This window comes from Uloborus diversus, chromosome 8, assembly GCF_026930045.1.
Source record: "Uloborus diversus isolate 005 chromosome 8, Udiv.v.3.1, whole genome shotgun sequence".
Lineage (NCBI taxonomy): Eukaryota > Metazoa > Arthropoda > Arachnida > Araneae > Uloboridae > Uloborus > Uloborus diversus.
This window is the reverse complement of record NC_072738.1, coordinates 116,244,975-116,257,078: the sequence shown is the minus strand read 5'-3', so window position 1 is coordinate 116,257,078 and position 12,104 is coordinate 116,244,975. Positions and strand designations below refer to the sequence as shown.

At 33.3% G+C, this 12,104-nt stretch overlaps 1 protein-coding gene across 1 annotated transcript in view; it reads left to right on the top strand.

Annotated features, from left to right (window-relative positions):
* Positions 1–12,104, top strand: part of LOC129227601 (mevalonate kinase-like) — a 36,290-nt gene that overhangs the window by 4,029 nt on the left and 20,157 nt on the right. The window contains exons 2-3 of the mRNA XM_054862185.1: positions 3,409–3,556; positions 11,503–11,656. Of these exons, the coding sequence (XP_054718160.1) occupies positions 3,409–3,556; positions 11,503–11,656 (302 nt within the window). The remainder of the gene's footprint in view (positions 1–3,408; positions 3,557–11,502; positions 11,657–12,104) is intronic.

Genomic DNA, 12,104 nt, shown 5'->3' with positions numbered 1-12,104 from the left:
CTGTGTGTAATCATGCTGTCCTTTTTAAATTGACCTTAAAAGAGAGGGGGCTGGTATTAAGAGAGTAACGCAGTGCTCCCTTTTAAGAGGGATATAGAATATCTCCAGTTTTAGGGGGCCCGGGGGTTACTCCCCCGGAGGAAATTATCTAAAATGGATATAAAGTTCTGCATTTTGAAGTCTTATAAGGGTTAATTGGAAATAATAGGCAAATAATTTTTTTTTAAGTTTTACACTTTAAAAGTGCTTTGTGATGCAAGTTAATACTTTAAAAGAAATGGTGCACAGATTTAGAGAATAGGTATCAAGAGAGTAACATACTATCCATTTGAACAATTCTTAATTTATACACTTGATAAGAAATAAAATTGAAGCACACTTTGCTTAGGAGTTTCAAAGACTTGTCTAATTATTTTCAAGGTTTGGTTGGTTAGATTAGGTTTTTGGTTCAAGAGCCCTTGTAGGCTATACTGTGCCAATTCTTTTCAGGGATTTTAGAACCTATTAATAATTTGCACTTTCCAGCCTCTGAAATTGAGTAGTAGATTATACACTTGTACAGTATTGTTCAAACTTTGTAAGAAACGGCTATTTTAAGTTTAAAAGAAAAAATAAACTTTAATTTCCTATTCAAAAAAGAAAAAAATCATGATTTTTTTGTTATAAGATTTTGGAAGATAAGTTGTTACTATATAAACTTCTCCAAAACTGGGGAGCATTGTCCCCTTTGTCCCCCCCCCCCCTATAAATTCACCCATGCTCTTCTGAACTATTCAAAAACGAAAAAATAATGATTTTTTTTTTAATTTTTGGAAAATGTGTTGTTACTACATAAAGTCCTCCCAAAACTGGGGGGGGCATTGCCCCCCTCTGACCCCCCATAAATCCGCCCATGTTCATTAATATCCTCTTTATCATTAAAATGCAAAATTCAAAAAGTAGTAAATAAAATTTTCATTGGAAAAGTTAAAAATCAGATTAACAGTTGTCAAAAATGGTGAAACTTACATTATGATGATGTCCAAAATCCGTTACCTACATGACAACAATGTCCAAAATCTGTTATCTACAGATTGCTGATTTAATTTGCTAATTAACAATTTTTACAAATACCTGCTGTCTTTTCATGTTCATATTTTGTGTTCTAGGTATGCATACTATAGAATAAAAGAAAAATTGATATCAAATTCGAAAATTTTTGAAATTGCTCAAAGTTAACTTTTTTGTTCCACCTTTTGAGAACTGCCCATTAATTACAAGTCGAAATTAATGCATTAATTGTTTTTTCATCATTTCTCCGGGATACGAGCCCTCGGTCTCATAGTACTTTCGTAATGAGACCTCGGCTCGCCGGCCCTGCCTCGGTCTCATTACGAAAGTACTATGAGACCTCTGGCTCACCAGGACCTCGCTCCACTCGGTCCGTTATCCTTCCGACTGCTAATATACATTACAGTCGGAGTATGGTCACAATTATGTATATTTATGTATATTATGCATATTCATGTGTATGTACACCCAAGAGTGGCTCCTTCCGTTCAGTGTACAATAATGACACAGTTTTAAGTGTGAAATATGCACCATTATTGTGCAGATTTATTAATAAAATTCAGCATTTTTAAGAGTACAACCGAAAGAACTTTCAATTGTTAACATAAAATTCAGTACCTAAAGGAGGCACGTTAATGTCTAAATAATTCGTGGCATCGATAAGAATTAACTTTTAGAACAAAATAACTGAACTATTTTTGTAAAATTAATTAACATACAGTAAAAATAAAGTTAAAAGCTACAAGAACCCCTCAAGGATTTGTAAAAAAACAAAGAATTTCCGAAGTGAGAATTTTTATGTGAATTCTAAAATAAAGAACTTACCTTTTTATGGTATAAATCCTCACACTCAGTCCAAAACAAAACATCATCTGACAATGGCGCGTTACAGATACACACCACGTTGGAGTTAACTTTTAATTAACCTTCAAGTTTGAAGAAACTGGCATTTTCTAATGTTTTTACTTCAAAACACAACTACTGAATCTAAACTAACAGCAAAATAAGCATTCCTGTAAGGTATATTGCACAAAACAACACGTATCTCTCTTGCGTAAAACCAAGTAAAGAACCCAAGTAAAACAAGTTTGAACAAGTTTGCCTTCGCGTTGCCAACCGCAGGTTAGTTTCACCAGGGATGCAATGCTTAAAAATTTATCGCCTCATTGGCGAGAAAAATATTTCAATTTTGTGCAAAAAATCGGATGTCGCCAAATGGGGGGGGGGGGGTATATCACATCTGTACCTTCTTTTTTTATTGTTTTGTTTTCATTTTTGATCCATGTTTTCCTGGGATGTCTAGGTTTTTTCCTTCCTGAAAAAAATTACCCAAGGCAAAAAATCATTTTGTCAATTTTTATTTAAAAAAAAATTACGGATTGAAAATGAATAGCTCAGCAATTATAAATAAATGTATTTTTTCATCTCATTGAAGGAAAATTTTTACATCAAGTTATTGCACATGCAGTTGTATATATATGCACATATTTAAAAGTTTCATGATAGCTTGCTTATAAAACAGATGAATATTAACATAAAGTTTTGATGCATTTAATGACAGTCATGGAAAATTCATTTGTTGTAAAATACAGTAAAACATAAAAAACTCAAACTTTGTTCTGTAAATTTAAATGTAGGTGTAAAAAAAAAATATATCCATGTATTAAAGCAATCTTGATCTAAAGTTAACCTTTCTTTTTTAATTAATAGCAATATGTAATATGCAAATTATGGTCAATAGCTATTTCATTTTGTCAAAGTCAATTACTTTTATTAAAAATTTTTTACACAAAAGTGTAAATAACATTTCTAGCGATTTATTAAATTTTTTATTAAAGTATAGTCATTATTCAGTAAATTACCGTCATTAGCCAGGGCTAAAGCAGAAATACGTGAAATACACCGCCAACTCAGTCATTTCCAGCCGAGGACTGCAGTTTCGTGCTTATTAGCACTCATCAGCCCGGCATAGGCAAGTGACTGAGCTGGAGATGGAAAACCTCTTAAGGAAGCCAAGAGTGCTAAGCACGAAACTGCAGTCCTCGGCTGGAAATGACTGAGCTGGCGGTGTATTTCACATATAGTCATTATGTTTTCACCAAATGATAAAGAACTTCTTTTTTAATTGGTAATATAATCAGATTACTTATCCCCTTATCTCATCATAAAAATTTTTGATTATCAACTTATCTAAAATCAGCAGATTTACATTTTGTCTAATTAAACTGGTGTAAATCAGTCACCCCACATTTTTTACAAAAGAAAAAAAAATAATAACCCTGTTTTTTTTTCTTAGTGTAAACTGAAATTTTGTTTTAAACCCTTATTTTATTGTAAAATTTTGTTTTCTTTTTACAGGCTGCAATCGCAGTAAGCTTAAATTTAAAAACTTCTTTACTATTAATGTCACATGATGAAGAAAAGGTTGTTATTGAGCTAAAGAACTTAGCATTGAAGAAGGAGTTTGATATAAATGAATTAAATGCCCTTTCGTGTTCCGAATCAGGTAATCTACATACTTTCCACATATTTTCATTCTTATTGAGCTTTCTAAAAACTGCACTATATTTGTTGTAAAATTCCTAACTTTAATACATGGGTTCTTGCAGTGGCGTAGCCATGGGGGGGGGATAGGGGGGTCAGAACTCCCCCATGAGCCCCAAAACAATATATATGTATATATATATTTATACATATATATATATATATACATATATATACACATGTATATATACATGTATATATACATATATATACATGTATATATATATATATATATATATATATATGTATGTATATATATATATATATATATATATATATATATATATATATATATATATATATATATATATATATATACATATATATACACAGTATAAGTGTATAACCTTGAGAGCATGGCTTTACTTTAAACTTCAGAAAAAATTACCCCCCCCCCTAAGGATTTTTTCTCGCTACGCCACTGGGTTCTTGTTATTTTATGAATGTAAATTATTACTTTTCTCTTATATGATTCCTTATTGGCCACCTTTGAATGTTGGTACGCATATGGTTTTGTTACGTAGATTTTTTCATTTATGTGGCAACCTTGATAGTTTGAGGTGTTGAAACATAGTAAACCTAAAATATAAATTGCAAATGTGATGACCAGCAACAGGCTCTGGGCCCAGCTAAGCTGGTCGTAGTCAATTAATTAGTCCCCACTAAAGGCCAACGGCCCTCTTAAAGGTATATATCCTCTGGTGCATTACAGCTTCTTCTAGTAAGCTATTCCAAGGCCCACAACCGTACTAAATTAGTACTTTTTTTCTAATTTCCAGGTTAGCATGAGATTTGAATAGCTTAAAACAATGACCCCTTGTCCTGCTTTGCATGCAGAAGTTTATCCTATTAACATCTTTCCATTTGATTAATTTTTAAACAACTAAATCATGTTCCCTCTGACTTTTCTTTGCTCCAGGCTATACCTACATACATATTAAACCTTCTAAGTCTGGTATCATATTCTGAACCTGAAAGTTTCCTTACTAGCGTAGTAGCCCTTTGAACCCTTTCAAATACAGAAATATCTTTCTTGAGATAAGGAGACAAAAACTGAACAGCATACTGGGACAAAAGTTTCAGTGTTGAAAATGACCGTTTGAAAACAATAGAAACAAAAGTATTTCTATTATTTTACTCAGCAGTTTGTGTAGCTCTTAGAGAGTTAGTTTTTTTAAAACTTGGAAATAGTTCTTGAGAAAAAATTTTAACAAATTTTTAGCTATGTATAAAGAATCAGTATGAGGTCAATCATAATGACAGCTGTTTGATATGTGTTGTAAACGTCGCTTTTTGTGGCCACTTTTGCTTTAATGTGAAGTAAGTTCTATGTACAGGGATGAGATTTTTCTGGCTTTTGCCGGAATTCCGGCTTTTCCTGTTGGTTTTTAAAACCTTTCCTCCTTTTTTCGCCTCTTTCAGGCCTTTTTTTCTCAAAAATCGGAAAAAAAATACGATTTTTTAAAATTTTCGGTCCTCGATTTCTTATTCTTTTAATTTTCCCCCGTCGAATCTTCATCCTCCGCGATATCTGCCAAAAACGTATGTTTTAGAATCATGCCAACGACATCAAACACATGTTGCGCAGCCTCGTTTGAGATTTCAATCTTTTTGCACCCTGCAAGTATTTCAATTATTTTTAATGTTGGGTGGTTTTTTACTATATGCTACCTTATATCTGCTTATTTTATTAATCATTTCAATAATATTTTTATTTATTTAATTTATTTTAGAAAAAATGCAAAAGTCAATCAAAAAACATGGCTTAGCACCCACAGTCTCGAATTTATTGAAACTTGGCATGGTTACTTTTTTTGTGTATTTATGAAAGTAAAAAATATTTATGATGATTCTCAAATTTCATGATTAAATGAGGCAGCTGCAAGTTGTTCTTTTGATTCCGAAATCGTATTAGGAAGTTTTTAAAAACAAATTTTGGGTTCCAATGCTAAGAAAAAGATAGTCAATCATTTATATACAAATATATTTATTTTCAATTCTTACTATGAAAAGTATGTTCTACCACATAAAGAAATTTTAGATTTTTCTCTCTGTTGTAAATTTTTACTCTACAAACAGACCTAATTTTAAAATTTATGTTCTCACTCGTTTAACACTCTATGAACTGAACTGTTTTTAATGAAAAGAAATTATTTTTCTCTGAAACAATATGAAATGTTGACACTATTATTTCATGTAGCCAAGATTGACCTCTGGCTCCCCTAACCCTTTGTTCAAAGACTCGGGGGTTAGAAATTGTTGCCTCTTTTCAAAATGTAGATTTATTTAGGAAAAAACACTCTTGCAAGAAATGGTACAATGCAGCAAATTGTACAAAATTATTACTTCTACTTAATTAAATACTTAATTAAATTCTACTTAATTACCTTTAAAACTGGTAAATTAGCGTTTTTGTTGAATGTTTGAATATCATGGCTTCCAGGTTCTATTTTGATGCTGTTTTGGATATCATCCCTTTCACGAAATTGTTTTGGATATTATCCCTTTTACGAATTTTTTTTTGGATTTCCTCCTTTTTGCTCTCTGACTACTCTCATCCCTGTATGTATAAGAATAGCATGGTTCTTTTATTTTGCAAGTTAAATATTCATGCAAATGAATCATCAAATTAACTTTCTCTTGTGGATGTATGCTGAGAACTTTTCCTCAGTTAATTGTATATTTTTAGATAGTTTTTATTCCTATTAACCCCATCCCTCTCGCTCCCGTTAAAATGCCGTGCTGGGGTTTCGACCTCCATTTCTCGCTCCCGTGATGTTGCCATACTGGGGCAACAACAATACAAAACTATTGAAACCATTTCATTTCTTTTGCCCGGAATGCATTTTATTTCTCTTTTTACACACCAAATGACAGCACATGTCCATTTTAAATGTAATTATAGAGATGCAGGAAGGAAATTCGATTTTTCTGTCCAGATTTTGACGTTGACCTTGATATCTCATGCTTTGAAATTTACCGCGCAAGAAAAATTTACTAATCTTTGCTTATATTACACAAAAGATTTACAAAATCTTTTTTTAATGTTTAAAAGATGTATTTCTTAAAATTTTTGTTCCTTGTTTGGGCTTGCTTGTTGGCTTTTCATAAAATTTTAAAAAAACGTAAAATTTCAACCTAAAACATTTCAAAAATTAAAAATTGAATGCACATGTTTTTTGTACACTTATTTTTATGTAATTTTCTTAAATTAAAAATAGACACTTTTTTGACCATTTTCTTGAAAATTATTCGATTGTTAATGGGTTAAGGAGTATCATTTTAAGCATTGAATTGTTATACAAATAAGCTTTGATATTTAAAAAAATATGTAACTGTTATTTGTGGGTAAAATTACATAATTTCTGTTGCATTTGTTCACCATGTTTCTTGCTGTTATAATATACATTACTATTTTTTGTGAAATATGGAACATAAATTTTGGTACACTTGCTGTGTTTGTTAGCAATGTTTCTTGAGCAGATCAGGCAGCACTGTTAAGGGGGGGGGGGAAGCCAATGTAAATTTGACGTGTTTGCACTCGACCAAGTAAAGATGTTCTGTACCACATTTTTGGTAAAAATTTTTTTTTGTTGACCAAAAAAAAAAAAAAAAAAGGAAAAGAAAAAGAAATAAAATGTCTCCAACAGAGGTCCATATCAGATGTGATTCATTAGACCATTAGACACTATATAGAAATATCTAATTGAACTACAATGAATTACCCAAACTAGTTTTGACTGAGAGTTGATGGGATATTGGAGATATCCCATCAATGAGGGGGGGGGGGGAGATGGGAGATTGGACATAGATGATGCTATTCACTTGTTGAATGATTGCCAATAAGCCATACTATTTCATCCTTTGTGAAACTTTCTACTGCCATGGAATTCCAGTGTAAGAGCATTAGCAATGCTCTCCAATGGATTCCTAGCTCTTGTGGCTGATAGGGTAGTGAAAATGCAGACACCCTTGCAAAACCGGATTTTCTCTTGACCCCTCCTGTGTCTCCTGCTAATCTGCGAAACATTAAACTTTTGCTCAAGTAAAGAATTTACGAGCAAAGTTTCAGCCAGGAAAAAAGTCCTGCCATTCATTAGGAGAGCCTTTCTTTGATCATATATTTGCCAGGATCTTGTAGCACCTAGACCTATTGGTGTCTCTTCCTTCTGCCTGTTGACAAGACATGACCTCCTTCAGGCTCATCTATATCAATTTAGACTTGTGGACTCTCCTAGCTGCACTTTGTGTGGCGAAGGAGTTGACATGGATGTTGGGCACCTTCTGGGACTGTTCTGCACTTAGGGATGTCCACAATTTTTCCTGTTTGAAGACACTCTCCCCTCTTGGAGATACTTCATTTTTGTGTTGGACTGCAAGACTTTGTATGCTCCTAAGAGCAAGTTGTTAACCTTCCCCTTTTAAATATTTGAAGGATGGAATTAATTTTTTGAGCAATCACATTGCTTATTGTTCTCATTTGACTGTTTTTAATTCCTATGATTTTATTTTCCCCCCGCCTCCCTCTGCAGCACCGCCGTCGACCGGCCGCCTCACAATGCTGCTCCTCTAGCGAAAAATGTGGTACAGATGTGATATACCCCCCATTTGGCGACATCCGATTTTTTTGCACAAAATTGAAATATTTTTCTCGCCAATGAGGCGATAATTTTTTAAGCATGGCATCCCTGGCGAAACTAACCTGTGTTTAGCAACCCGAAGGCGATCTTACAGATCTGTTCAAACTTGTTTACTTGGGTTGTTTACTCTGTTTCACGCAGGAGAGATAGGTGGTGTTGTTTCGTGCAATATACCTTACAGAAATGCTTATTTTGTGTTAGTTTAAATTCAGTAGTTGTGTTTTGAAGTAAAAACATTAGAAAATGCCAGTTTCTTCAAACTTGAAGGTTAATTAGAAGTTAACTCCAACGTGGTGTGTATCTGTAACGTGCCATTGTCATATGATGTATTGTTTTAGACTGAGTTTGAGGATTTATACCATAAAAAGGTAAGTTCTTTATTTTAGAATTCAAAAAAAAAAAAAAAAAAAAAACTCTCACTTCCGAAATTCTTTGTTTTTACAAATCCTTGAGGGGTTCTTGTAGTTTTTAACTTTATTTTTACTGTATGTAAATTAATTGTACAAAAATAGTACGGTTATTTTGTTCTAAAAGTTAATTCTTATCGATTCCACGAATTATTTAGACATTCTATTAATGTGCCTCCTTTAGGTACTGAATTTCTGAAAATAAGTTGACTCCAGCATTTTATAAAAATATATAGGTGTTATTTTATGTAAAATATAATAGGTATTTTGAAAGCATGTCTATTTGGCAAATAAATGTATGGTATTTTTGCATTGTTTATACTTAGGATGTTCCGTTGAGCTATTTCTACTTTTCATACATCGAAATTTGAGTAACTAAGCGCTTTTTTGGCTGAAATAGTTATTGATTTTGGGGATGTTTTCCGCTTTAAACATCGCAATTTGAATCGCTTTGCTCTTTTTTAGAGTATGAGAAAAGTTTTTGTTCGATGAAATGCTTGTTGAGAAATAGCTTTTATTTCTATTGGTACATATTTCATTGGTGAGCTGTTATTGTAATTTGTCAATTTAAGCATTTTAAATACTTTCTAGTAATTGTTCTTTGTGTACAAAAACTTTCTAGTTTCTGGTGTTTTTGAAGCATATATTCGTGATGTTTTTTGTTGTAGTTTTATGTTGTTTTCATATATATTGTGTTCTGAAGTGCTTTGATCATTTTTTTTTAATCTGATTTCTTCCTGTTGGCGCTAAAAAAGCATCGCTAAGAACGATGTATGACATGTCGTCATACATCGTTTTCTTGGCGACGCTTTCTTGGCGCCAACAGGAAAAAGTCGCCAAGGGTGGGGTATATCACATCAGTTCCAAAAATGTCTCCAGGTTGTGTCACTTACTTACCTAGACTTGCACATGCACCTACACACATACACACACATACACCTACACACACGCATACAAACAGACACAAACACACAAACACATACACCTATACATACACACAACTACCCACGCACACACTCGTGATTGCGAAAAACATAATTTGAATTCAAGATGTCAAAGTTCAAATTAATTGAGCAATCACGATTGCTTATTGCTTTCATTTGACTGTTTTGAATTCCTATGATTTTATTTTTCCCCCGCCACCCTCTGCAGCATCACCGTCGACCAGCTCCTAACGATGCTGCTCTTATAGCGAAAACCATCTCCAGGTAGCATCCATATCCTACACACACGCTCACACATACACCTACACACACGTAGGCAAACACACACACACATAGGCATACATACACACACAGAAACACATACACACACATACAAACACATACACACATGCCTACACACACATACATACCCCGCCGCAATGCACACAAACTCACACGCCTACATACACACACTCGTGATTGTGAAAAACATATAATTTGAATTCAAGATGACAAAATTCAAATTAATTTTTATTTATTTATTTATTTTTTTGATCCTGGTATTGTATATTTGCAGTAAGTAGTCCCTATACCCACAGGTTCTCTTACTCTAGATCAGACAGTTGACACGCAATACACAGTGGCGCAGCCACGGGAGGGGTTTTGGGGTTAAAACCCCTCCCAGAACACAAGCACATTCATTTCCTCCGTTAAAATCAAGGGAAAAAAGCAGAGTATAATTGTACTTTTCCAAGCGGAATAGGTTTCAACAAAATATCTTGTTGCTTTTAATGATCGGGAAGCAGTCAGAAATTACTTTTCAATTCTTAAATATAAAAGCTATATTTCATGATGAGCACCCCAGGTCCCCACTGATATAAGATAGCTAAAGTGGCGTCGATAAAGCTCTACAGGGTATCATGGTCCCTCAGCACTTCCGTCACTGCACAGATCCTTTTTAGGGACATCTATTAGAGAGAGGAAGCCTACCGCACCGGATTTTCTGAGTTTCTTAACCAATTCTCATCGAAAGATCGAAGCCGTTATTAGCCAGCATTTGACATTCATAAAGACATGAATGTATTTGAGGAAGAGGTTTTAAAGGATCTCGCGAAAAACACACAAAAAATTAAGATAAGATCAAAGTAAGACTAATGATAAATATTCTATGTTTTTTCTCACTTGCTTTGTTTCATAGTGATATCAATACGAATTATTAATTGTTTTTAAGCAAGTACTTTGAATGAATAATTACAAATCTGTAGGAACTCTTTGATGTTGAATAATTACGCATTGTAAACGAATGGGAAAGAAAGCAACAATTTTCGATTTTGAAAACCCCTCCCAGGAAAATTTTCTGGCTGCGCCACTGGCAATGCAGCACATAGTTTAAGACATAATGGAGACAGACACAGGATAAGCCACTACTATGCACGAGTGTGTTGTTTGGACTCTCCCTAGGGTTACCAGGTCAAAATGTTACAGAGGGCGCTGTGCATTATTGTTATCCATCAGACATTTATGCGTACAATATGTGCAAGGGGCATTAGAAAAGTTGTTAAAACTTATCCGTGAATGATTAAAATGGACGATTAGGGTGAAATTTAAATGAGACATTTTGCATAAAAACAATACAGTTTGTTCTCTGTTTAATGACGCTTTATTTAACGATTTTCTCTATTTAAAGTCAAATTTTCACGGTCCTGAATGCTCTACTGTAGTTTTAAAAGCATTCTATTTAAGAGCACATTCTACTTTAGAATGATTTTTTGTGGTCTCTTGAAAGTCGTGAAATAGCGAATCAACTGTATTTTCTTTCATTGGGGAGAACTTGGCTTTCTTCTACAGGAAGCAAAAGCCAGTACTGTTTTTTTTCTTTGATAAAGCCTAGCCCTTTGTTCTCTACAAGTTATTAATATAAAACCTTTTTATTTTTAGTTGGTGATATTTTGCCTGCAACTGATGAGATGTTTAAGAAAATAAGTGAATCAAATGAACTGAATCTTTTCCAAGGTGAAACTGAAAGTCAAAAGCTAGCAATTACAGTATTTTTGTATCTTTGGACTGGTATTTCCAAAAGCTACAATGCAGGGTATGTATATATTCAAAACTATTATTAAATTTATGAAAATATAAAACCTCTAGAAGAGGTTGCAGCAACTTAATACCGGGTTTCACCAAACCGGGCTCAGGTCAAAAATACTCACCCAAGTTTTTCCAGGTGGGCCTTCTTGAAAAAACTTGTTTTCTCAGTAAAGTAGGTTTTTTTTTTTAAAAATGTACTGCAGATTGAAAATGTTTACTTCAGAGATAAATTAAATATTAAAGTATAACATTTTAAGTCATTGTTGGCAGACAAGGAGGAAAAGCTCAATGATTAAAATTTTATCTGTTGGCAATTTTTATTTGTTTACGAATGAAATACTTGCGATTGATTACAGTTAGCAAGGCTTAAAATGTATTTTCAATTTTTTCATTTGGTCCTACAACTAGCAGAACTTAATAATTGTGATGTGATTGTAGTAGAAGTTGTGATTTTT